Source organism: Phyllostomus hastatus, unplaced genomic scaffold, assembly GCF_019186645.2.
Source record: "Phyllostomus hastatus isolate PE091 unplaced genomic scaffold, TTU_PhHast_1.1 phas_scaffold_93, whole genome shotgun sequence".
NCBI lineage: Eukaryota > Metazoa > Chordata > Mammalia > Chiroptera > Phyllostomidae > Phyllostomus > Phyllostomus hastatus.
The window spans coordinates 20031943-20059579 of NW_025334042.1; the positions used below are offsets into that span (position 1 = coordinate 20031943).

At 50.6% G+C, this 27637-nt stretch overlaps 1 protein-coding gene across 1 annotated transcript; it reads right to left on the reverse strand.

The window, feature by feature from the left end:
• Positions 1–199: 199 nt before the first annotated feature.
• KRT7 (keratin 7) lies at positions 200–14901 on the reverse strand. Its single transcript, XM_045829234.1, has 9 exons — positions 14470–14901; positions 12927–13138; positions 10811–10871; positions 9560–9655; positions 7957–8121; positions 6771–6896; positions 3485–3705; positions 923–957; positions 200–546 (listed from the first exon to the last, which is right to left on the reverse strand). The coding sequence occupies exons 1-9, from the start codon at positions 14791–14793 to the stop codon at positions 368–370; spliced, it is 1419 nt and encodes a 472-aa protein (XP_045685190.1). The 5' UTR covers positions 14794–14901; the 3' UTR covers positions 200–367.
• Between the last annotated feature and the right edge of the window lie 12736 nt (positions 14902–27637).

Sequence of the window (27637 nt, forward strand, 5' to 3'; positions counted from 1 at the left end):
CTTCTTCAGAAGACTTGGAACTGCCCCAGCCCTGGGAGTGCACCAAGGCTTCACACCCAAAAGGGGCCAAGTTCCTTAGAGCAGCACCCCCAGTCTCCTGCACAAGAGACTTCCAGGTATAGGGAACAGACCCGCCCTCTCCAGGGCTCCTCCCTCCCCACCCCTTCTCTGCCCAGCCACATGAAGCCAGGATGCCAGGTGCTGGCCATGGGCTCACCCAGGACTCAGAAAGAGACTGTTTATTGAAGCTATTCTGACATCATTTTTCAGACTGTCTCGCAGCCTTGGGACCATGGATGGGACCGGGATGGGAGGGAATCTTCTTGCACTCTGGGGGAAGGGATGTCGGTCTCCGCATATGTGGGGCTCAGTTGAGGACGCTCCTGTGAGTGGCAGATGTGGTCTTCATGGAGTAGGCCTTGTTGGCTCCGCTGGAGAATCTCAGGGCATTGCTGCCCATGGTTCCCCCGAAGGCCAGCCCACTGCCACCACCGGTCCCCCCGTAGGTCAGTCTGCTGCCACCACCACCAGTGGTGTTCACCACAGCTGGGAGAGAAGAGAGGACGACTCTGTCAGCATGGGCCCACCACCGAGGCCCCATCCCTGCCCTCCACCCCACTGTCCTGCTGTGGCTGCCCTGCCCTCTGCCCCCACCATCACCTCCCTCTCCCACCATCCACCATGGGCCAGCCCGGAAGGAGCCTCTGATGGTGGGGGGTGGGGCATTCCCCTGCCTGACCCTGCCTTCTTTCAAGACTTCCCTGGGCCCTTGAGTCTGGCTGACTGGGCGCTCCCGGGCACCTGCTGGAAGCTATTGAAGGAAAAGAAGCTCCAGGTCCCCAGGAGACTGGGCCGGTGTGCCATCCTATAGACCCCACCCAGTCTGGTGACCACAAGGGGTGGGCCAAAGCCAAGGACTTACAGATGTTCAGGGTTCCCACTCCGTCTCCGATCAGCCTGGGGGTAGAGGACAGATGTGTGAGAGCAGCTCTCTCCTCAGCACTGGAGGAGGCACTCCCAGGCGCCCCTCCGGCTAGGCCCCAAGCAGGATTGGTGTTCTTTCCTATGCCCCCACACTACCAGCCTTCCTTCAGCCTTGCTGCAAAATGAGCAAGGAGGAATGGCAGCCATGGTTCACTTAGGCCCTCCCACCTGCTGGCTACATGACCTTGGGAACCTCTTAGTGCGTCCATTTCCTCACCTATAAATAGGGCCAAACTCAGTCAGTACCAGGCTCACAGGGTCGTTTGCGAGGATTAAATGACATAATTCACCTAAAGCTCTGGGCACACAGGATTCAGCAAATGGTAGCCGCTCTTACTATTACATCGACAGCTGCTTCCCCCAACCAGGTCCTAAGATCCTCAAAGTGAGCTGTAGCTTACCGATTACTATATCTCCAGTCCCTGCATGAGGTCTGGCATGCAGTGATTAATGTGTGTTGAAATAATTAGTGTATTGTTGACTGAGTGAATGCAGTTCCATCAGGGACTGAGGAGGGAATGGGGAGGTAGGTGGACTGGCTTTAAGCAGCCTATGGGGCTGAAACACGTCTTGCACTGGAAATTAAAAATTCACCCAAGACAGCTGGGTGTGTTTGCTTTGTGACACACAGCCCCATTGTCACCAAGCCCTTGGCCTTGAGGATGAGTGTAGGGGAGAGGACACCTCACATTTGTGGAGGTAGTGAGGGAGCCACCTGGTCTCAGCAGCCCCAAGTCTAGGGGGCAGAGCAAAGGCCAAGAGCAAGAGATGGGTATACTAGGAGGCTTCCAGGCCTCTTGTTCAAATGCCCCTGCAAGTGCTGGGAGTTGCTGGCAGCTGGGGGCAATAATTCCATTCAAGGATTCAATCCCTAAAGACCTCGAAAGGAGGGAACCTGAATGTCTCAGGCTCTAGTGATTTGTGTGATTTTTCTTTTCTGATCCTAAATAAATATTCATTTTTGTGCCTAACTTTATATTTGTAACTTTGGATTCCTAACAAAGGCCCCCCAAATTGGATGAGTTTCTAAATCCTAGACCTGCCCCTGGGAAGGGCAGAGGGATTGAGGAATTAACAAGGTGACCATCTCCATGTCCCCTAAGCAACGGAGACAGGACAGCCTCGTCTAAGGGAACCAGGACCTAAGCCCCAATGACAGCAACGTGGTCTGAGGTTAGGCTTCAGGAGGAATGTCTCTGCTTGCTTCAGCCCCCTCATTTACTCACAGGAGAAAGTGAATCAAGCCCCACTCTAAGGGTCCTCCAGCTCTGATTCTAGGAGGAAAAGAGGCCCAGGGTATGCATTCCCAAGAAAATGAGGCTCCGACATCCACAGTGGAGAAAGGTGCAGAGAGAAGCACCTTGGCTGGGACAGTTGGCCTCATGCACTGCCCTATGCCCCAGATCAGCTGCTCTCTCTCCCCAGAAGCCTTTGGTGTTCAATTCCTCTTCCACAAAGACTAGGAAGCCGACCTTCCTCTTCCTGTCCACTGCTCCTTCGAGACTGACCTCAGCATTCATGCACCCTGCCCCCTTGCTCTCTTGTTCTCCGACTCCTTCCTCTCCACTCCATTCATCACCCATCTCTGTCCCCAGCCCTCCGGGATAATGCTCAGAAAAGAAAAAGTACTTTGTAACCTCAGCACTTTATATGTCCAAGTTACTGGTCTGAGTGCTTCCTTTGCAGATGTTTTGTCTCCTCTACCCCTCTCCAAGCTCCCTGAGGGCAGAAACATGTCTTACATATTACCTACTTCTGTTGGGTTCCAACAAGCCAAGCCATGATGAGACCTACTTCCAGGCCTCTGCCCATGCTGTTCCCTCTCACCCTCACCAAATCCTAACCTTCCCCCAAGGCCCACTCTAAAGCCATCTATTGGCTGATTTAATCAACCAACCCATCAAGGTGAGAATGAAAGCACAACTTCATGAACATGGCTTCTCTGTCTTTCATGAAGAATTCCCTGAGACTAACCCATCCCAGCCTCCTCTCAGGCTGCACAAATATCTCTGGGGACAGGGAGAAATTAACCTCCTCCACCACATTCAGTCAATACCATGTGACTTAGCACTTTGTACAGTGAGAAGAAGCCTGGAGTTAAGGAAGATGCTTGAACCAGAAATCAGAACTTGACAGCGCACCAGCCTTGTCCCTTCAATTAATAAAACTGAACCACAGTTTCCCCTCTGTATTAACACCACCTGACCTGTTTACCTGAATGTGTTCTAAGGATCAAAGAAGATGACCCTGCTAATGGCCACACAAATGAAGTTACTACTTCAACTTTACACTGAGCTTTACACCGAGCTTTACACCACGTGGTCTTTCCTTCTAGGTCATTTCATCAAGGGCAAAGAAGTAAACATCAGCCGTACCCTCCCCAAACTTCCCACCTCCAGGGCCCTGCAGAAGAGGGTACACAGGAAATGCTTGTTGATGGATGAATGTCAAGCCCCAGGCCCCACTGAGCCTTAAAAGGATCCCTTTCTCAGTTTCTCACCGGCTCTCCTCGCCCTCCAGCAGCTTGCAGTAGGTGGCAATCTCCACATCCAGGGCCAGCTTGACATTCAGGAGCTCTTGGTACTCACGCAGCTGCCGGGCCATGTCCTGCCTGGCTCGCTGCAGGGCAGCCTCCAGCTCCTCCTGTTTGGCACGTGCATCCTTGAGGGCTAGCTCCCCCTGATCTTCAGCCTCAGCAATGGCGGCCTCCAGCTTGGCACGCTGTGGGCAGTAGAGCAGCTGTGAGGCAGGGGCCAGTCTCACCAGTCACCGTCTTCCTGCCTCCCCATCCTGCGGTGAGCACCTGGGCAACATGCTTACAAGGCTTCTTTGGCACCAGCCTACTTCCCCAAGCACGAAAGGATCCCAAGGGTTAAAAACATGGGTTCTGAACCTATGCACCCCAATGTTCATAGCAGCATAATTTACAATAGCCAAGTGCTGGAAACAGCCTAAGTGCCCATCAGTAAATGAGTGGATCAAAAAATTGTGGTACATTTACACAGTGGAATACTACGCAGCAGAAAGAAAGAAGGAGCTCCCACCCTTCACCACAGCATGGATAGAACTGGAGAGCATTCTGCTAAGTGAAGTAAGCCAGGGGGTGAAAGACAAATACCATATGATCTCACCTCTCAGTGGAACTTAATCAACAAAACAAACAAACGAGCAAAATAGTTCCAGAGACATTGAAATGAAGAACAAACTGACAATAACCAGAGAGAAGTGAGGAGGGAGATAATGAGGGATAGAAGGGGAAGGATCATCAAGGAACATGTATACAGGACCCATGGACAAGGACAAATGGGAGGGTAGGACTGAATGTGGGAGGTGGGGGTGGGTAGGGCAGGGAGAGTAGTGGGACAAAATGGGGACAACTGTAATTGAACAACAATTAAAAAAACGGTTCTGATACCCAATGCCTAGGTTCCAGTTCTGTCTCTGACACTTACCAGCTATGTGATCTTAGATAAATCAACCCTTCTAAGCCAAAGTCTCCTCTTTTTATTTTTTCCCCTCACCTGAGGGCATTTTTTATTGCTTTTAGAGAGAGAGGAAGAGAGAAAGTAAGGAAGAAAGAAAAACATCGATTGGTTGCTTTCAGCATGTGCCCAGACCGGGGGTCAAACGCTCCCAGACCAAGGATCAAACCCACAACTTAGGTATGTGCCCTGTCGGGGAATCAAACCCACAGCCCCTCGGTTCCAGGACAACGCTCCGACCAACCAAGCCATTCCAGCCAGAGCCAAAGTCTCCACTTCTCTAAAACAGCAATAATCATAGTGTCTACCTCACACAGATATTGCGAGAATTAAATGAGGTAATACACAATTCCTTGGCACAGTGTCCAGCATGCAGTAAGCACTTAATAATAAATACTATTATGATGTGCAAATGCCCAGCTCCCCAGCCCCCATGAGAGCACCTCCAAAGTCACTGGATCCTAGTTAAGTTCCCAAATTTCAGGCAGTTGATAAGAACCAAAACCACCTTCAAAACAGGTACCAGTTTGGAACAGGGGGACTTGGAGCAGAGACACTACTTGGAACCCCCAGGCCCAAAATGCATGATCAGCAGCCCCCAAGGTTTGGAAGAAGTAATCAGATTCACAATGGACCTGAACAATGACTGCCACTTCCTGCCCGGCCTCGGACTTCCCTCTGTGTGTAGCACCCCCCCCGCACCACCAGGAGCTTATCTACTGCTGGGCCTCCTCTTGTCAGCTCAGAGGACCACCATCCCCACACCCTACCCCCATCTCCTCCTTCCTTCTCACCCACAGTTCCTTGCCCTCAGATCCTCTCCCCTCAGCTTATGCACTGAGCCTCTCTGTCCATCCCCCCAACGCTCCTCAGGGGGTCCTCTGGTGCTCTCTGCCCCTCAAGCACCTGGCAGTGCTCTCCCCTGTTCTACTGGTGCCCCTTGGCCAAGCCCATCCCACTGTCTCTGGGCCCCTCAATGGTGGCAGACACCCCAACTCTGGGGCCTGGTTCTGTCCTGTTGTGTGAGAGGATACCCGGATGTGACAGAAGCTGCAGGGTTTTGGGCACCTGCCATTCATTATGCTGAGTCTCCCCACTGGCCTGGAGGCTGGCTGGCTTCCCTGGTGACTCATGGCCCCACGTCTGTGCCAGGAGGCAGCCTCTGCTCTCACGTCAACAGGCCTTCAGGGGTTCAAGGGGAGGACATTTCTGGGCAAACCACTCCCACATCCCATCCTCCCAGCTCACCTGGAAGTTAGGTCTCTGGAGCTGCCACACTGGTCACCTTCCCTCCCTCCCCATTGCAGACACCTGCTCAGGTTTAGCTGCCCCTCCCTGCCTGGGCCCCTACCCGTGCCTCCACCAGAGCTTAAGAGACCCTTCCCTCATCAACACCCCCCCATCCGCTACACAGCATGTGCCCCCATCAGTCTGTTGTCGGAGACCTGTGCCCTCACCGTGTGCCAGGTGCAGGGAAGGGAGGAGCAGTGAACCAGACAAATGGGGCCCCTGCTCTAAGGCATTTTTTATATTCCAGTATGGGGCACAGTCAAAATACTTAATAAGACAGAACATTTCAGACAGTGATAGGTGCTTTAGGGAACTTCAGACAGACTACTGATAGATTCGCTCAGTGGTTGAAAAAGCTATCTCTTAGATCTTTTGTCCTAAACCCTGGGGGTAGGAAAGGGGCAGCCACTTACAGAGCTGGGAGAACCACATTCCAGGTAGAGGGAACACCAAGTGCAAAGGCCCTGAAGCATGCAGATGCCTGGCAAATGCAAGGTACAAGAAGTGGGCTGGTGTGGCCAGAGCACAGCGTGTGAGGGAGTGGTGGAAAGTGAGGTCAGGACTGGCACAGGCACTTGTGAGCCGTAGGAAGAGTTTCTGTTGGTCACCATCCCCCTGTTCCCCACAAGTGTGAGCTCCCAGGTATACCACATTGCACCCAAAGCTAAGTGCAAGGAGAGAGCTCAGTACCAATTTGGTAACAAGGTGTTTTTTTTCTGGTCAGCCAGCCTGAGGCTTCTTCCATAGGCTGTATGCTCAGCTAGGACTCCTCTCCTCCCTTTGGCCTGAGCCAAAACCTGGCCAAGAACATTCTGTCCTGAAGCTCTCACAAGTGGGTCTGAACTGCACCAGCCCCTGCCTGGTGGAGCAGGGGTGAGGGGGGTGAGGGGAGGGGCTTGGGAGAGGGGCAGGGCTGACACCCACGCCCCCAGCCTCCTGCTCCTGATTGTCAGCTGGCTACCCTGCCCATGCTCTAAGAAATAGGGAGAGGCAAGGAGGAGGGCTTGTGCTCACCTGGTTCTTGATGTTGTCGATCTCAGCCTGCAGCCTCTGGATGGCCCGGTTCATCTCCGCAATCTCATTCCGGGTGTTCCGGAGATCATCCCCATGCTTCCCAGCCTGGGCCTGGAGGATCTCAAACTGGAACAGCCACACAGAGAGGTATGGCAGCCATGATCACACGGGACTTGTCCCTCTCTCCACCCAAGGAAGGCCCAAGGTTCTGGCTGACCAGCCCGCTCAGTTTGTCTTCCCAGGGAGAGACAGTCTGACTCCCAGCAACCTTCACCTTATGGTCAGAGGCCAGACATGGGGCAATGGGGTGGCTCAGGGGCTCAGTTTCCTCCCAGCTGGGACAGAGAGGACAAGGATGGCTCCCGGGGCCCCTCACCATTGATCCCAGGGCTCTTCCCATTCCTACCACACCCTAGTGCTAGAGAACCCCTGGAAGTCTGAGACCCTCACCTATCAAGCACGCCCTCCTCAGCATCACCCACTGCACAGGTTAGGAGAGCAAGTACCAGGGAATGACAGCACTGCCCAAGGACCACACAGCAAATCTGAGCCCAGGTCTCCTGTTGGCATACCTGTGTTTTCACCTGTGCACCACGGATGACTCCCTGTAAGCTGCTTTAAACCCTGCCTCAGGCTCCCTCCCCCAGCAGCCCCACCCACTCCCTCAGCACCTGCAGTCAGCTGTGCTGCCTCCACACAGTGCCTGGTCTGTGGCCCTCGGACCCTGCTTTCCCATCTACTAACTGTGTGGAGTTAGGCAAATCACTGAACCTCTCTGACCCTCAGTCTTCTCAACTACATATAAAATGGGGGTAATACAGTGCCTACCTAGTAGGGCTGTTATGTGGGTTAAATGAGTCAGTAAAAGTAAAACATATGAAACATGGCCTAGCACTATGAGTACTTGCCATTACTTTGAGCACTATGAGTACTTTAGCCATTATAATTATTAAACCATGTCCACTTCCTCTACCCTGCACCCCCATGAGGGAAGGACCCTGTCCTTTGCTTCCTCTTTTTTCCCAGGACACCAGAGAACACCACAGACTTAAACACCAGTGCCTGCCAGACCAGTGGGACCAGGGTATGTCCCACCAGTGGGACCAGGCCCTAAAGGCTTGAGACAGGGTAAACAGTAAGGAAAACTGCCACCAAGGACCCTGCAGGAGGAGGGAATGTGGCACACCTTGGTCTGGTACCAGGTCTCAGCCTCGGCCCGGCTGCGGTTGGCGATGTCCTCGTACTGGGCCTTGACCTCGGCGATGATGCTGTCCAGGTCCAGGGAGCGGCTGTTGTCCATGGAGAGGACCACAGATGTGTCAGAGATCTGGGACTGCAGCTCTGACAACTCCTATAGGGACCAGACAGAACCTGAGGACTTGAGGCAGGACCCACCCCTGTTCCCAGGCCCATCCTGGGATTCCCCACACACCAGGGAAAGAAAAAGGGAGAAGAGGCCAGAGTGGGTGTGAGTCACCAGGCAGGGAGGGGCCACAGACCAGCACCTGCTAAACGGTCCATCCCACCGGGGCTCCCCAAAGAGCCCAGGAGCAGCTTCTCAAATAAGAGTCTGGTGGGACTGCAGCAGGTAGAAAAGTGAGAGGGCGTGGGAGCTGCGGTGGCCCCGCTGTAAGGTGCTGCCCAGGGGCATGAGCTCTACTGTGAAGGGGGCCGCTGGGGGTGAGTAAAGTAAGTCCTATTCTGCCCAATAATGAAACACTCTGCAGCCTTTAAATCAGATGATATGGCTGTATTTATGGTCAGGGACGTATACCCATGACATTCCATTACATGGAAAGAGTATGGTTCTATTTTCATTAAAATATATGTTTCTTTATCTCTGTATATATACACACAGAAAAAATTTGAAAAGGTAGATGATAAGAGAGGGTGTAGGTGACTTATTTTTAATTTTATGCTTTACTTAATTTTCTGGATTTTTTTGCAATGAGTACACATTTTATCATGAGAAAAAACATATACACATATGCACACAGACACACAAATATATATGGCATGCAACAGACATGTGAAGACCTGCACTGAGATTAGAAATGCCCAGAGAAGGCCTCAAGGATCCAGCCCCTTGGAAATTCACTCTGAGAGGCTACTGGAGGCGGAATATTCAGACACGGACAGGACTGAACTGAGAAATGAGAACTGTACGTAGTGCCATGTGTAATTATGTCCCAGACCAGTCCCGCCAGATGACTGGCCACCCTATCTTCTGCCTAAGGCCAGAGCCTCACACTGATGGGAGTGAAAAGGACATTAAGTCCTGTGAGGGAAAGAGCTGGAAGCCCAGGGCAGGGCAAGGGTGAGCGGCAGAGAATGAGATGGGGGGTGGACGGACAGAGTGGCCCGCTGGTGAGCGGCCTCCCGCCCAGTCCCTCTGGGTGGAAACTCTCAGGCTCTCGGGTCTCGCCTGCTCCAGGCTACCTTGCCTGCCCCACCCAGCCCACCACGGAACTCTGGCACAGCCTGGGACCCCTTGACATCCTCCTGGCTCCTTCAGCGCCTCCCTATCACACTTCCAGACAAGTGGTCATTCCACATCTGTAAAAGGCCAGTCCTGACGGACCCTGCCACCCTGCTCTGACAAGGCCCGCTCCTTCTGCACTGCCTGCCATCAAGGGCTCCTGAGTCCAGAAAGGATAAAGAGCAGGACAAAGGCAACCCCCACACAGTGAGCACACACCCAGACTAGCTCAGAGGCAGGGCATGGACCAGAAAGCTCCCTGGTTAGGACACTTAGGACAGGACAAGCCTCCCAGCCCTGAGGTCCTCACCATCTCATAGAAGCTCCTGAGGAAGTTGATCTCCTCATTCAGGCCATTTGCCTTGGCCTCCAGCTCCACCTTGTTCATGTAGGCAGCATCCACATCCTGGAGGGGCGGGGTGGGGGGTGAGGAGACCATTTAGCAGGGGTGGGAGTAAGCCAGCACCGTCCAACCTCAGGGCCAAACGCCAATGCCCTACCAAGAAACACACAATTTCTCCAGGCTGCCTGATGTGCCCATGGCAGGAAGTTTCCTCTACTCGACCCTCCCAGGCTGCATGACAGGCGTCATCTCCAGGAAGCCCCAGGACCAGAGGCACCCTCTCCATGCCCATAGCCCAGAGCACCCCAAAGCCCCAACCCCAGCACTTCACCAGTTCTTAAAGGCTTTGGTGGTCTGGACACACCCTGGGCTCTGCCGCCTGCTACTAGCTATATAACCTTGAACGAATCACTTTGATTCTGTGAGCTTCAACTTCTGATCAGGCGAATAAGAGGGCATAAAACCATTCAGACTCCAGGGCACCACTCTCAGATGAGTATTTCACTTGCAGCACGGCTGATTCTGGCATAGGCAGGCCACAGATAACACTGCAGGTCCAGATGATGTCTGGATACATTCCAGCCACTTTCCTTTGGTTGAGTCCTTTGGGTAGTGCCCACTTGCACCCATCCCTGAATCTCCAAGGGCCAGCACTCCAAGGGCAGGCTGCATTTATGTGGATGGTCCTGGAAAACTCAGCTGCTCAGTGAATGTGCACTGAATCAGAATCTTAAATCAAGCTCCTACTTTCAAGACCTTCCAACTTCAGCTTTTACATCTCCCGGGACGGGGACTTACTCTGCCTCCAGGGAACCTATTCCATTCATTCAGCAAATATTTCAGGCCTGCCGAGTGCTACCTTGTCTGTAATGAAATGTTCGGACTATGACTGAACATGTCCTTATTTGGAGTTGGAATCTCCCTTTCTAACCTTTATCCTTTGGTATTAATTCTAACCCCTCCAGGCCCAGAAACAAGTCTAGCAACTAACCAGGCACAAACAAATGCACACAAACACACAAGTGCGCACACACAAGACAGGCTCCACTATAAGGGCCTGACTGCCAGATCTCTCCTCCTGCAAGCCCATCACTCCCTTCTCGTAGTCCCCCAGGCCAGACCTTGGCCACAGGTCCTGTGGGCTGCTCAGGTCAGAGGGCCATGTGATCCCCTGTGCATTCGGACAACATCCCTGACTCTCCTGTCTGTCCCCCTCACCTTTTTCAGCAACACAAACTCGTTCTCAGCAGCCATGCGCCGGTTAATTTCCTCTTCATACCTGCAGCGGAGGAGGCGGGCATGGCGTCAGGGCAGCTTTGCTTCCATCCCCTCTCTGACACAGGTGTGAAAATCCACGCTGCATCACCCTCACCTTCTCCTTAATGACATGTCTGGGAAAATAGGGGTCAGCTACGAAACCCAACGTCCCTGACTTTTTGATTGCTATGGCTTTGAGTCTTGCTGTGGGATGGGGGTGGGAGAGCAGGGGGCATGTGAATTCAAGGACAAAGGCTGCACGTTCTGGGAGAAAGCAAAGAATAAAAGCCATGCCTATGGACTGCTTCATGTGGGGTCTGCCCTGTTCTGAGCTTCCTGCACATTAGCTCATTCAATCCTCACAACAATCTTACGACAATGGCGCGGTGACTAGCAGGCCAGCGGACAGAGGCACAGAGAGGCAGAGTAATCTGCCCAGTCACTAAGCTGCTGCGTGGCAAAGCCCAGACCTGCGACCTGGAAGTCTGGCTCTAAACCCACTCCTTAACCACTATCTAATCCTACCCCCTGAGGGGGAAGAAGGGGCCTGAAGGGGAGGAACCCTGTGGAATCAAGGAGGGGTGCATACATTCCTGGAATACCCAGGCCCCAACTGCTGGTCTGGTCCCAGTGCCCCTCCCGTTCCTCTTTCTCCTGAGGAGCCAGCCCCAACCACAGAAGGACACCAGCGAAGCAGGGCACAGAGCAAGAGAGCAGGTGGGCTTAACCCAGGATTTATTTGGAAACTTAAATGAAAAGGTGTCAGAAACAGAAACTCAGCAGTGCCCAAGAGCTGCTGGGGAGCAACTGTGGTGGGAAGAGGACAACTGGGCAGACAGAGGCCCTACAGGATTCCAGACTCTCAAGGTCCCTCTCCCTGGAGTTCTGTAGAATAGTTATGGAAACATCCTCGAGGCTGTCCTCAAGGCTGCCTCAGCGATGTGCCACAGGGCCCAGAGAGTGTGCAGATGGGAGTTTCCGGGCAGCTGCACGCAGGGCCCTCCCTGTGCCTCCTTCAGCCCCAGCCCAGCGCTCAGCCTGGCTCCACAGGGAAGCTCTGCAGGCTTCGGGGTGGGGAGAGCATGAGTGCCCACATCTGCGAAGGCACAGAACAAAAGGGGCTCGCTGGCTGCGCAGGCCTTCCCTGCCCAGCACCTGTCCCATTCCACCTGCCGTGAGATTTATCCTGTTGGCTGTTGCCCCAGGGCAGTAGGGGGTGGGCACTCTCCACGGAGGCCTTTGTTTGTTCTGCCTCCAGTCAGTGCCAGTGTCCCTGCTCTGGCTTAGTCACGCACTTGCAGGCAGAGCACAGAACTCACTCACTACCTCCCCTGCTGAGGGTGCAGGCATGCCAGGGTAGGGACCAGCCCTAGCCTAAAGCTTTGGTTTCTATTCAGTGACAAAAGAAAACTCATTGTGTATCTCAAAGGCCTGTCCTCAAAACCCCAGCTTTCCTGGGCCCTGCACCCCCGGCCCCTTCTCACAGCCTCCTCCTCGTTCCTGCCCCCAGCACATGCCCCATCAGCCTCTGCACCCCCTCTCCTGGCTCACAATGGTCATTTCCTCTCCTTGCTTCTCTCCAGCCCAAGTTGGTTCCATGTCTTCTCCTGGAAACCAGGGGCCCAAATCTCAAGTCCTGGCTCTCCCAGTGATCTGCTATGTGAGCTGAGCCAGTCCCTGAACCTCTCTTGTCTCTAATTCCTCACCTGAACAAAATGAAGTTGTTCTAGAATAGTTTGTGGGAGTCGCACAACTTCTGAAGTACATCTGTGATACCTTCTATCACAGGTCAGGTCAGAAAGGAACGGGTCAGGTCAGGGCTGGGCAGAGATATGTTACTGGGAGTAACTCAGGAGAAAAGAGCAGAAACACTTGGAAGCACCCCCAGGGACAAAGGCACTAGGGCTGGCAGGGAATGTGTTAGTCAAGACCCTTTATGGGTTGGTGTACTAAGCAGCTTCACCCCCTAACCCAGAGGGGACTTGCAGAGAGGGCCAGCTGATTGGCCCAATGCAAGGGACAGGTCGAACCCCTCCCATCTCCCCTCCCCCCCACAGGTCACAGCGGGAGGCAGTACTTATTCTTGAAGTCTTCCACCACATCCTGTGTGTTCTGAAGCTCCATCTCCAAGCGGCTGCCATCCATCTGCAAGGCCTCAAGCTGTTTGCGCAAACCAGCAATACGGGCTTCAAAGATGCCTGGGAGGCGGCTGCTCTTGACCGACTTCTGCTCCTGCAGCAGAGCCCACTTGGTCTCCAGCAGCTTGTTCTGCTGCTCCAGAAACCGCACCTACAAGGGAAATGGAGGAGGAAACTCCTGAGCGGCAGACCCTGCTGCCCACAGTGGGGCTGGGAGGGTCTCCAGCCACCCAGCACAACCCATGCTCCCACTGGCCATTCCTCCAACCTTGGCCTCCAGCCCTTGGCCCTCTCCTCCAGGAAAATAACCCTGGATAAGCCTCTTCTCCAGGACTCTCTGTCTCAAGTGTCTTAGAGGGTGACCCAGGGGTCAGGTGTACCTGGTTCAACAGTGTGCCCTGGCACTGTGCTCTAAAGTCTCCTCCCTCCTATACTCCCCCCCGCGTTACCAGGGATCTCCACCTCCCTCCCTGAAGGGGTCCCCTTTCCGCCTGTTTCCTGGGCCTGACCAGCCTCCTGCCTTCAGACTGGGACCCCTCTGTCCTCCCTCAGTATCCTCTCTCCCCTTCTTTCCTCCAGCAAGGCCTCAGGACAGGGCGCTACAATCCAGTCAGTATAAAATGAGCACCTATTTTGTGCTCAGTCCTGGAGCCCAAAAAGCCCCTAAGAAGCACCCTGTATGACTGTGGGTGGGAAGCAAGCCTCCTCGGAACCAGCAACTCAGGGAGGCGGGCCCTGGGGGTTGCAGACAGTGAGACAGAGGAAAAGAACTCAGGTCTGAGAGGCGTCAGCAGAACCGGAAGGACATGTATGGTCAGCATGGTGAAAAAGAAGAGGACATTGGAGGCTGGGGAAGTGGGGGGAGGTGGAAACACTAAGGCAGGAGAGAGAAGGTCTGGTCTACACCTGAGGGAGGAGGCCCTGGCAGCGGGACCCAGCAGGGCTAGCCCTTAGTTCCGCGGTCCAGCCCCACTTTGCCCCCCAGTCCAGCCTGCCTCCTCCCTCCCAACACCCACTCTTACTCCCCACTCTCACCCCTCTGGAACCCAAACAGCCAGGAAAAACACCTCCCAAATGTCCCTTCCCCCTCACTGCCCCCAGATGGGCTGTCTCCAAAGGCAGTTATAACCTCGCTCAGTTCCAAATACCAAGTGGAAGCAGCGGGACCAGGTAGGGTGGGGCCGGTGTGACCGCGAGCCTCCCTCCCTCCCTCCAGCCCTTTATTTTTAGCATCTGCCTGGAGGTAGAGAGTGAGGGTGAGGAGGGCCTCCTCGGCCGGGAAGGGCGTTCCACCCCTCCCTCACCTCTGACTCCACAAAGTCCCCCCAGAGAGAAAGGGGCCCAGGAAGAGAGGAACTCCTGGCCCTGGCCTCTGGAGCTCCCCATGTTGGCGAATAGAGAGACTAGTTGTCCCAGCCCCTAGCTCAGTAGCCGCTTGACCTGGAGCGTGGCGTGGCTCCGGGCAGGTTGCAGCCGGCTCACCTTGTCGATGAAGGAGGCGAACTTGTCGTTGAGGGTCTTGATCTGCTCACGCTCCTCCTGGCGCGCCTGCTGGATGGAGGGGTCGATGTGCATCTGCAGCGGGGTCAGCAGGCTCTGATTGATGGTGACCTGTTGGATGCCGGGGCCCACCGGATCCCCGTAGGCGGAGTGCACGGCCACGCGCGGCCGCAAGGTGCCCAGGCCGTAGAGGCTGCCGCCGCGGGAGACGCCGGGGCGCACGGAGCTCAGGCGCACCTGGGCACCGCGCCCCGGGAACGTGGCGGAGCGCGAGCTGAAGACCTGGGAGCTGAAGCGGGTGGACATGCTGGCTGCACCGGGTCGGACCTAGTAGTGGGCGAGAGGGAGCCGAATTCGCTGACCTTCGGGGTACCTGGCCGCTTTTATCTGCTAGGCTCCGGCCGATCGCCTTACACAGGTAGGGGAGGGGCTGGCTGCCTGCCACCTTTCTCTGGTCGTCCCCCCAATCCCGCCCCTCCCAGGGCTGTGCTTCCGCCCTCCGCGCCGCCCACCTGGCCAGCCCAAGCTTTCCGTCCAAACCCAAACAGTCCAGAGTGGGAAGGAGGGCTGGGGGTCCCCCAGAGCGGTAGGAAACGACAGCCTGAGCCCGACTCAGTCGGGGAAGCTTCCTACAGGGGGCTTGGGAAGTGGGCGAGGATGTCTGGATTCCTGAGGCCGGAGCGGAGGGATCAAACGGTGAAAAACTGGCGGAAGAGGTGAACAAAAAAAGCCGGAGTCCAAGAGTCCACTCCCACCCACGCGCCCCCACCCGCCAGACTACTGAAAGCCAGAAAAGCGCTCCCCGACAGCCTCCCTCCAAGTGCAGCTCCCCCTTGAGACATCAGCCCAGGTCTTGCGTTGTCTGACCCCGTGGTGTGCCTGGCCTGGCTGGTTCCCCCGGCGCCTGCCCCTGCGCCTAGGTTGTGTAGAGAGCGCAGGCCGAGCCGGGTGTGAGCCCCCTTCCCTCCGCTCTCCTCCTCACTCTCACTCCGGGAGACGTGTGAAGCCCAGACGCAGGTGGGAATGGTCACCCTGCCCACCGTGTGCCTCCGTAGAGGAAGGGCACACGGCGTGTACTCAGGACACTTTGAGGATGTCTGTGCACTTCTGCGGGATTTCTCTGCACGCACAGCCTGCACGTGTGCCGTTGTGCCCCTCTGCTAACTCCTTACACAAGTGGGCGCCTGCGTTCGGCGGAGGAGTGTCTGCGGACGCACCGCTGCACCTTTGGTGCCCCAGTCTGAGTGTGTGCTTCATCTGCCCTCAAACGCTCCTCCCCACCCCCTACCCCTGCCATTTCTCTGCTTTACAGTTCCCAGCTGTTTCAAACCCAGCCCCAGGTGGGCACAAACGCTGGGCTAGAGCAGAGAGCACTGGACACAGACACGGCTGAGCTCGAGCCTCCAGCAACGCCTGCCAGGCCCTCCTCACCGCCCCATAGCCGTTTTCTCCAGACCCAGCTCGGAACTGAGGGAGGAATAGCCCTGAGGAGCCCTTGGAAAAGACAGCTGACAAGGCTGTGGTCACCTTTAGCCTCCTGCTAGCCCCAGCCAATGAGCTGGCCAGGTTGTTACCTCAGAACAAGCCTTTTTCAGGCCTTGAGCAACATTTCCCCATTCCAGGGCCTGCCCAGCCCCTCCCTGCAGCATTCCTGGTGGCTCCAGTCCTTGACCTTCTCTTCCTTCTCTGCATTCACAGGCCAGCGCCCTGAGCCCACTCTGCACGCCTTAAGTGCCCTCTGAAGGGCTTTACAAGAAGCTGTTAACACAGAGAGACGGAGGATCGGAATTCCTGTTTCGCAAGAACACACAGTCCAGTGGTTCATCCAACTCAGGCTCCCACCCTGGCCCACGCCTCTGCTGGCCTCGCCAAGCCCACTTTAGGAGAATCTTGGAAAAATCCAGAGCAGAGTTAATCCCACATAGCCTTTGGCCTCCTGAAAAGATCCACTCCCCTCTCTGTAACGTTCTGCACACACACACACACACACACACACACACACCCGCCAAGCACACACTCACTTGTCCGCCAGGCTTTCCCCCTGGCTCTGGACCCAGCTATGAAGCACCAAGCAGCCCAGATCCCAGCCTTGCCTGGCTTTGCTAGACCCACTAAACCTGCCTGGACACCAGGTTGCACAGTCCCCACAGGTGGGACTGGCTACAGTTCTCTGCAGAGGAGGGGAGACACTGTTTTGGGGTCCCTGCTGCATTTCAGGGCCATTACTCATTGTCTATCCCCTAATATACAGCCTCTGATTCTTAAAAGGAAAAAAAGACATGATTTGTTTGTATTATCTTGGAATTCAAATGCTTGTTATGATTGCAAAATCATAACAAAAACCTGAGGAAAAGAAGGGAGAAATAGAATGAAGCCATTACACTCAAGCGTCTAGATTATTAAAATCAAATAGGTTGAGGCATGAGGAAATTATTCAGTTCTTCTTTAACCATCTCAAGAACCTAATCTTTTGAACTTTCGGTTGTGTGCCAGTGCCTGGGTGTACCTAAATTCCATAGATGAACCTCTGAAAAACCTGAAGAATGTTCATGTGCTGGAGATGTATATCTCTCTGATAGATAGCCATTTGTCACGCTAAAGAAAAAACCCATCCAGATGACCTGGCATCGATCACTCAGGCCAGGGGGCATCTGGAAGCTCACCGTCCATAGCCAATCTGCTGGCTAACAACACAGGACTGACTTTTCCAACCATGTGCTTTTTACTATAAAGGCTCCCCAACTTTCCTTTCTCTCCTGGAATACATTGGGTATTGCCTAGTTTACAATTTGCAACCTTAAGACCCGTGAATAAATTTTTGTCATTTATTTCTAGCCAAAGCCTGTGACTCTTTTGAGCTTGTTCTACAAGGCATTTAACATTTCTGCAAGAAATGCAACACTTAAAAAGTCAGTGATGAAAGACAAAGAGGCAACATACGACAGCCAACAAGCTACTCTCCAAAGCGGATGGATCCACAAGAAAAAGACGAACAACTGCAACAGAAAAGAGGGTGACAGACATGAAGAACAGGAGCTATTGCCAGAGATGGAAGCAACTCAGCGCCCATCGGTAGATGAGCAGTTGAAAAAGCTGTAGCTCATGTGCACAATAGAATATTACTCAGCCACAGAAAGAATGAACCTTACCATTTGCGACAGCATGGGTGGACCTGGATGCTAAGTGAAATAAGTCAGTCAGAGAAAGACAAATATCATATGATTCTACTTACATGCATAATCTAAAGAACAAAATAAATGAACGAACCGACTAGAACAGACTCCTAGATACAGAGAACAGACTGATAGTTGACAGATAGAGGGAGCTTGGGAGACTGGGTAAAAAGGGGAAAGGATTAAGAAGTACAAGTTGGTAGTTACGTATGTAAAGTACAGCATAGGGAACACAGTCACTAATATTGTGACAACTGTGTGTGGTGCCTGGTGGGTACCTGAAATATCAGGGAGGCTACTTTGTAAACTACGTGATTATCTAACCACTGTGCTGTACACCTAACACTAATACAAAATGATATTGAATGTCAACCATAATTAAAAAATAGTATTTAAACTTTAAAAAAGGAATATGAGCTGTTGGTTACCTAGTACGTACTTTACATGTGCCTGACAGCATTTTAAGCACTTAGTATCTATTTACCCATTTAATTCCCACACTAACCCTGTGGTGTAGTGTGTCATTATCCTGACTTTAAGAGGGGAGACCAAGTCACAACAAATTAAAGTAGATGGCCCAAGTTCACAAAGTTAGCATGTACAAGAGCCAGGATTTTAACCTTGGCTGCTTGAGCCTCTCAAGTAGTTACAGAAAAAGGAAAAGAAAGGGAAAAAACCAATAGCAAATTTGGAAAAGATGTCCAACCCCACTGAAAGAAATACAACAAGAACAGCAATGAAAATCAGCGTCCGCCGGGCAAATTGTCAGAGACTGGAAAGTCTGGTGACGGTGCTGACGCGTGTGTGGGCAGCAGGCAGGGTGTCCTTCGGTCGTGGGGTCATCGATTGGCTCCTCCTCTTAAGTGGAAAGGTGGCAGTAACTATCAACACTGAAGACATTTGTCCTTATCTAAACAAAATGAATACTCTTGTCCTTAACCAAGTTTAGGAACTTATCCTATAGACGTTCTCATCAAAGTGCATACCACGTGTGGTCTCGGCTGCCATCATTTTACATCAGTGAAAAACAGGAAACAGCATGAATGCCCATCTACCAGAAACAATTAAGTCAGCTGAGCTACAGGCATTCATGTAACTGCGGGGAACTGTAACCCACCTGACCATTCTTTTCACATTGTTTCTATAAGTACTGACTCTGACTAATATAGCTTATAGATAAACAGCGTGTTTGTATCAGAATCCTAGTAACTAACTTCAAAACATACAGACTCAGACCTTCAGGCATCCCAGCTCCGGGAAATTCGAGACCTTCAACCATGGATCCAGGACAACGTGAAGCCCTGATGACTAAACCAGGATGACGCACACCAGACCATCACCTGCCTTATCAGAATGGACTGTGCTCGCCTGCACGTAGGGAACTTTTCAACCGCCTTCCTCAATCTCCTTGTTCTGTTCCCCTCTCCTTCCTTATCAAAACCTCTGCCTCCGCTGAGAGGGGGAGGTAGGCTTTGAGAAATGAGACTCCCATCTTCCCAGATGGTCTTTGAGATGTGAGTCCCCATCTTCCTTCCAGGTGGCCAGCACCTGGAAATAAACCACTTTCCTTTATATCAGCACAAATATTGGCTGCTTCTCAAATATTGGCTTTTGCAGCGACAGGCAGCTGGAGCTGCATTAGGTTAAATTCAGAGAAATGCTTTTCATTGAAAAGAATAAAATCCCTTACATACTGATTGAGTTTTTACCTTTACATATTGATTGCATAAATCACTGTAATTTTTTAAAGTCCTACAAGGTTCATGCCATCCAATTACACCATGTCTACCCCCCTCCTCTGTAGCTGGTGTCTGTGACCCCCACGGTCACTCCCTGACCTCCTGGCCACTCTGCCACCCTCACCAGGAGCACTGGCACCTGGCTCTCAGTGCTCCTCTCCACCCTGGCACCCTCATTCTCCGTGGAGATGACTTGTCCAGCATCTTAACCTGATCGCTCCTTAGCTCCTCAATCCCAGTGACTTTCACTTCCATCCTTCTTCTTCAGTCTCTGCCCATGGCCACACTCTACACCCTAAACTGCTTTATCTCTGGAGTCTTACACTCTGATCTCACACTACAGGATTGTTTGTAACTCTCTCACTCTCGGCAAATGTGTTCTTCAGCCATACCAGCAGCCTTGGTCCTCACCCTGGCTACTCCATTTTCTCCCCGCCCATCACCTTCCTTCAGGCTTTCCTTCCAGCTTGGACCCCTCCCTTTCCGACCCCTTACCCTTCGGTCTCCCCTACCCGGAAACCCCCCCAGCTCTATTCAGCCTAAACACTGCACTTCTCTGCTCCAGCTCCAAACTAGAGCATCAGTGAGGAAAACCACTCCTGTAGATCAGGAGTTGCCGCCAAATCAGATCCCCAGGCTCAGCAGCATCCTCTGTCCTGGTTGTCGCCATAAAGCTTCCCCACTCTCTTCCTATCCCCACCCTACTCTCTACACCTGCACTCTCAACAAGGTATCACAGCTTGCTTCCTCACTGAGGAAGTCAAGGCCATCTGGCAAAAACTCCCTTACCTTCCTTCCCCCACCCAAACGTAACCTGCCCACCAACCCCTTCCCCACCCCCGCTCCAGGCTCTGAGGATAGGCTCTCAGCACCTGTGCCCTGGACACCAACCTCTCCCACCCCCTCAGCTGCAGTATTCCATTCTGCTCAGTAGTCACTGCTTCCTAGTACTGTCACCCTCTCCTGCTCCCCCCTCCCCCACCCTCTGACAGCTGTCTCACTGGTCTGCACGAACTTTCATTGGAGCTGGTGGGGTAGAAGCCAGATGTCAGCAGGCTGAGGTTTGGATAATACACAGAGTACCAACTACAATTTCTCATCAAATTTGGCTGTAAAGGAAAGTGTGACAGGAAGTTAGTCTGAATGGAAAGCAAGGAAAGGGTCATTGTAGGATAAAGAGATTTGAGCATGAGGTTGGGCAGCAGAAAAGGAGATAGACCAGAAGGAGAGATGTTAAATATGGGGGGTGGGGGAGCAGGGCATAGCTAATTAATGGAGCAGGGAGGAGGGATCGGAGGTCGGGTCTAAGATCCAGGTGAGGGCAGCCCTGCTGCAGGGGAGAAGCACCTCTACCTTTAAGGCAAGAAGGAGCAAAGGAAGAACAAGGATATTCAGAGGTGGGCCAGAAGTCTAGTTAGTCAGAGAGGGTCCTACAGACTGTTAGAATAGCTATTTCTCATGGACAAAAACATTCTGTGGGGCTGTTCTGACCAAACTCTCCGCGCCCTGTGCATCCTGTGGCCTCGGTCCGCACGCAGGCAGTGACCCCCTACCAGGGCCCAGCAGCGCCCGGGACACCGCACCGCACCGCGCCGCGCCGCGGAGGATGAGGCGAGGGCTCCGCTTCGACTCAGACTGCTGCTTCCCAGCTGCACAGACTTGCAGCGACTCGGATTCTTCTTCTGAAAAGTGCGAGATTAATAGTCTGTCCCCTGGGATTTTTTAAGTATTGAAGAAGATAATGTTACAAAATACACTTAAAGACTCAGGAGATGGGAGTTGTTTCTGTGGTGGAAGTTGTTTTTGTGGCAGATGACCAGGGGAATGAATGTCTGCCGTGCTCCTGCGATTCCTGTCTTCTTGCTGGTAAGAGCCCGAGAGGACTGGGATCCGAGACGTCACCTCCCTCAACCTGTTCCTCATTTGATGACTTTGTGCTCCTGGGAGGCTTACAGCATCATATGCTACCCGCGGAGGTTTCGCCACCCTCACCCCTCCCCTATTGCCCCATCCCGTGGTTCTGGGCTCTCCTTCCTGCACACTGGCAGTCCTCTCTTTCTGGCCGTCTGCATCCTGGTGCTCCCCCTGTACATGCTGAGCTTTCTGGGCCTGTGGAGCTGGATCTGCAAAAAATGCTTCCCCTACTTCTTGGTGAGGTTCAGTGAGATGTACAACAAACACATGGCCAGCAAGAAGCGCGAGCTCTTCAGCAATCTGCGGGACTTCGCCGGCCCCTCTGGGAAGCTCTCCCTGCTGGAGTTGGGCTGTGGCACGGGGGCCAACTTCAAGTTCTATCCGCCTGGATGCATGGTGACCTGTGTTGACCCCAACCCCAACTTTGAGCAGTTCTTGATCAAGAGCATTGCCGAGAATCGACACTTGCAGTTCCAGCGCTTCGTGGTGGCCGCAGGGGAGAACATGCACCAGGTGGCCAACAGCTCCATGGACGTGGTGGTCTGCACCCCGGTCCTGTGCTCCGTGGAGAGCCAGGAGCGGATCCTCCAGGAGGGGTGCAGAGTGCGGAGGGGTGAGGTGGGGGGCAGGCTGAAGGGAGGTGGAAGGAACCCATCTTCACTGAGTGGATACTTGTGGGCCTCATGCCCAGCTCCCACTTCACTCATTCCTTTATTTATTTGTTATTCATAAAACAAACATTTAGGGGATGTTGACTAAGGGCAGCCACACAGTATTTCTGCAGTGAGAAGTCGGCTTCAGAGAGGTTAGGTGACCTGCACAAAGGCATGTCGCTCATGCAAAGGGCAGAGACAAAACTAAAATTCAGGTGCCTTAACTCCTGGGCCAAGAAGACCCAGGCCATGCTTCTGCTCTGGTGGCTTCCAACCTGGGGTCCAATTTCCTGAAGATGGGAACAGTGCGTCCCCCATAGGGCATGCCCGAGCATCTCTCTTCTCTACAAACAAGAGCTGGTAAGAACACAGATAGCCATCTTTACTTCTGGCATAATACTTTAGTGTTTACTTTGGGGCCTCAGGAGCTAGCCACATACCACTGCCGAGCCCTTTTGCCCAGTAACAGCCATCACTCCTTGTCTGTGGGGGGAGGGAGGAAAGAAAGGGAGAATTGGGGAAGAGTTTCCCCAGAGACAGTGAGGATGGCATCACCTTTGCATCTTTGAACACCGTTGTCTTTTTAGTGTTTCTTACTTCATTTTCTAGAATTATAAAGACAATTAATGCATCCTAACTGTTAAAAAAAGAGTTCAGACATTAAAGAAGAACAAAGAAGGAAAAAAAATGAAAATTCTCCCTTTACTTCCCTAAATCCCACCCCCCAGTGGGTGGGTCCATCCTTCTAGTATTTTTCTATTTTAAATTCATGTTTCCCTTCCTGGTATTTGGAAGTTTTTCCATCCATCTCAAATTTACTAATAATTACATTCATATTTCAAGTTATAGTCGAACCCATACTTCACTATCAACATATCAAAATTGTATAGTTATGTGACCCCCCTCAACTCAGCACAGTCCTGTAGCACTTGCAGTCCCCGTCCTTGTCCCCTCTGTCCTCCCAGCCACTCGGCCTCTCTCTCCATCCCACATCCTGGTTTGGTTGAAAGAACCTGTCATTTTAGTTTAAACCTATTACTAAGGATTTCACCCCTTGCCTTCTATCTCAAAAATCCTTCACAATGTACAACCTAGTTTAAAAGTCAGTCTATCATCATCCATTTATTTACTATACATTTCACCAGATCAATTGCTCTCCACTGTATTATATGCTGTTTGTCTTCCCCTATCTCGAGATACTTTTGGTTTTGTTTTTAAAATCTAATTTTCATTTGTCTAAACCTCGTTCTTGAATGGTTTCCTGAAAAATGGTACATGGATCCCTGCAGATCTGAACATATCTGTCTTCTACCTCACACTTAACAACATTTTGGCCAAGTTTCTTGGATCCGAGTTCTTTCCCCCAGAAGCTGTGGACATCATTTCGTGCTCCGGGGGCTTTCCAAGATGCAGATGACACCTCCAGTGCCAGGCCGACTCCCTTTCCCTTGCAGGTAACCTGCTTTTGTTGTTGAGTGTTTATGTCTAGAAGCTTTTAATATTTTTATTTTTCTTCTTTGAAGTTCTAAAATTTCACCAAGAGACAACTAGGTATGTGTCTTGTCTTTATTATTAATCTTGCTAAGCATCTGAAGAATGCTTTTTATGTTAGCGCTCAGGTCTTTCTTTAGCTCAGAGTTTTTAGTTCAATTGTTTCTTTTTTTGTTGGTTCTCCTCTATTTGTTCCTTCCTTCTGTCTTCTTCTAGAACAACTATTATTCAGAAATAAGATCTCCTAGCTTTATCATCCTTGCTCTTAACTTTTTACTCACAATTTCCATTTCTTTATACTTTTATTTCATATTATAAGATAGCTCCTACATTTGGACTTCTAAATAACTTCCTCCAGCATCCAGCATTATTTATTCTTTTTTATCATTTTTTTCTTGTTGACAACAGTTGTCTCCATTTGAAAACAATTGTCTCCATTTTCCCACCACCACTTTGCCTCCCCTCAGTATGAGGGGTGCCACCTCCCCCCACCCAATATTCTACTTTTAATTTCCTTTATTGAATTTTAAAATTTGGGATTTTTTTAATTGCCAAAACTTCTCTTATTCCCAGATCATTCCTTAGCAATATATTGTTGAATCACTATAAAAGTATTTTTTGTTGTTGTACATTATTTTTAAGTTCTATCTCATTTGTTGCATTAAATTTTCCTCAGTAAGAGGTACTTGTTCTCTTAGTACAAGAGGATGGTTCAGACTGGTGTCTTCCCTTCAGGCTGGCAGTGAATGGGCTGGTAGACAGGTCTCTCTTGTCTGAAGAATGGGGAGAGCCTCTAGGTTCCTTGGCTACTCCAGGTATGAACAGATAAGGACAGTTTTGTCCCAGCTCAGAACAGGGTGGATTCCCTGCAGGGCAGCCACTGTCAGGAGATACAGGGGACTTCTCTACAGTCCTTTTGCAGAGGTCCAAGTCTGGGAACCTTTCCTTGGCCTGTATCCTGAGGGAGTGGATCTACCAGCTCAGGGGCCTCAGGGGGCCTTGGCTCTACTAGACAAACAAGCTTCCCCCAGGCCTTCGATTTCAGTACTCGAAGCTTCTGATGCACCTGCTCTGGGCTCCAGCAAAGACACCAAACTTCCCCACCCACTCTCATTAGCTGATTAGCTTTTTCATCCTATTAGCTGAATATATCAGCAGAAAAAGGGGAAAAGAGTCACCCTGCTCCAGTTCAGCCACCATTTTCCCAATAGTCCACAGATATAGGTAAGATGGATGAATGGATAGATTTTTTATAAGTTATACATACTCATGTTTAAAGAGACAAACCACACGCTTATGGTGAAAAATAGCAACTCTCAGGCACACAAAATTTCTACTCCCCAAAGGCAATTGCATTTAAGTTTTAGACTTTTATTTTTTAAAATTTCTATACATATCTCTAATAGCATGTTTATACTGCTATTTCTTGTCTTTTCAGGTTTAGGTGGTAATATTATGTTCCCACTCTGGAAAGTGAAAATTTACCTTTTTCACGACTACCCCATGGATACCACATTTCTCTCCTCCTTCCTCCTGATAGAATTATTTCTTTAATTGATATTCACAACTGAGCCATGTAGTATGGTTCACTTATTTTTGAACCATGCAATATACCTCTTTACTTCTGGTTTTCCCAGGGTAATAATGACTTATATACCTATATATAGACATGTAGATATAGATATAAATTCATAAATCATCCCACACTATACTTCACTTTTCTAAATCGCTCAGTATGGTCAAACATGTCAAATATTCTATCAAGTTCATTATCTGGAGCCATTTTTCCAAGGTCTCTCTCAGGCTCCCTTCTGGCATGGGTGCTCTCTAGACTTGCTACGTTGCTTTCATCTTGGAATCTCCCTTCACCATCTTCCAAGGAACTCCCTTCTTTTCTCTTTTATCCTGGACTCCCTGCTTCCTGCATTCTATCTCTTCTTCTTTCTTTGTTTACTTCTAGTTTTGGTAGAGCATATCCTGTGGTACCTTTCTGAGAAAGGTGATGCAAATATGTTGAGAAAATGCATGTCCAAATATTCTTTATTCTCAAAGCAACTCATAATTTGCACAGCTATGGAATTCTGAGAAGGTATCTTCCCTGGCTGGTGTGGCTTAGTGGATTGAGCCTGTGAGCAAAAGTGTCACCGGTTCGATTCCAGTCAAGGTACGTGCCTGGGTTGTGGGCTGGGTCCCCAGTGGGGGGTGAGTGAGAGGCGACCACACATTGATGTTTCTCTCCCTCTCTTTCTCCCTCCCCCTCTATCTAAAATTAAATAAATAAAATCTTAAAAAAACATTTTTGAAGGTATCCATCATCTTCTAGCTGCCAATGTCACTGCTGAGAAGCCTGAATCCATTTTGACTTTAGATTCTTCATGTGAATTTTTTCCCTCCTCTATATAAGTTTGTAAAATCTTCTCTGCCCCCAGTGACATGAATCAGTGATAACTGTTGAAGATTTAGTGAGCCTACAAACATTAATTACAGAAATTTTCTGGGATTATTTCTTTGAAAATATTAATAAGAGGGAGATTTTTTCTTTTAATATTTTCATCTCTCTACTTAGTCTCTGCTTCCCCCAGATTTTTTTTTCCTGTTTGTTGCCTGAGTTCCAGTTTTCACGTTGGAGGCCCTTCTCAGATGACTATTGATCCACAGCTACCTTCTCACATTTCCAGGGTGGGGGGGGGGGGACACTAAAAACTGCTTGGGGGCTCATGAGCGTGGGTAAGACACGTCAACACTGGACCTGCTGTGGCAAGCGACAGACGAGCTGTTGGCGTGGAAAAATGCCTTTGTCAGTGTCTTGGGACGTTCCTTTGTAGCTGGTCAGAAAAATCTTCCAAGTCTCTCCCTGAGATCTACAAGCTCGCCTTCTAACATTCTGGAAATAAATGAGAGAAGAAGGCCGGGGTCTCGGCATTAAGATTGTAAACCTTCTCTAACTTCCCATCTTTTCAGTAAGGTAACATGCCCTACTGCGCCTTGTTATAAAGGCCCTCTGTTTAACCATTTCCCAAGAATAAACCTCGGGTCCTCTGCTGAGGTGAGGCAGGACAGTATCTGGCTCTCTGAGTGGAGGAGGGAATTCCAAGGTTCAGTGTATGATTAAATAGACTGCGACCAATCTTCCAGGTTTTTTTAATCATCTTTATTGAGGTACAAATTGCATACGATCAAATGCATCCACTTTAAGTATACAGTTGGATCTGTTTTGATAAATGTACACATTCCTGTAGCCACCACTGAAATAAAGATATAGAGTACAGCCATTACCCTCAGAGTCCCTATGCCTCTTCATAATCAATCCCCCCAACCCTAGGCCCCAAGGAAGCATTCATCTAATTTCTGTCATTGTAGAATAGCTTCATCTTTTCTAGAATTTCATGTAAATAAAAGTATACAGTAAGTACTCTTCAGTGTTTGGCTTATTTTGTTCAACATAATTTTTTTTAGATTCATCCATGTTGTTGGTTGCATGTATCAACTTTCATGTCTTTTTACAAGTCAGTAGCATTTCATTATGTGAATATAGCACAATTTTTGCCTTGTATGGACATTTGAGTTGTTTCCAATTTTTGGCTATTATGAGTAATGAATATAGATGATACAAACACTCTTATACATGCATTTTTATGAACATATATTTTCATTTCTCAAATAAATACCTAAAAGTAGAGTTGCTGGGCCATAAGGAACTGCCAAGTGGTCTTCCAAAGTAGTTAAGTGACTTTACTTTTCTTCCAGCCGTACATGCACATTCTAGTTGCTCCATGTACGCACTAGTACTTGATGTTATCAGTAATTTTAATGGGGGTTTGGTGGATCTTATCGTGGTTTTAATTTTATTTCTCCAATAATTAATAACATTATATACACTTCCATGTACTTATTGGCCATTCATATATCTGATTCTGTGATGTGCACATCAAATACTTTACCCCTTTTCAAAGTGGGCTATTTGTCTTATTGAGTTGCAAGTGTTCTTTACATAGTATATTCTGCCTTCAAGTCCATTGTCAAACATATGACTATTTTCTCCCAGTATAGCTAGCCTTTACATTTTCTAATGATGTCTTTGAAAATCAAAAGGTTTTATTTTTATTAAATCCAAGTTACCCAATTTTTTTCTTTTGTTTCATGATTTTTGTGCCTTATCAAATGAACTTTACTCCAAGAC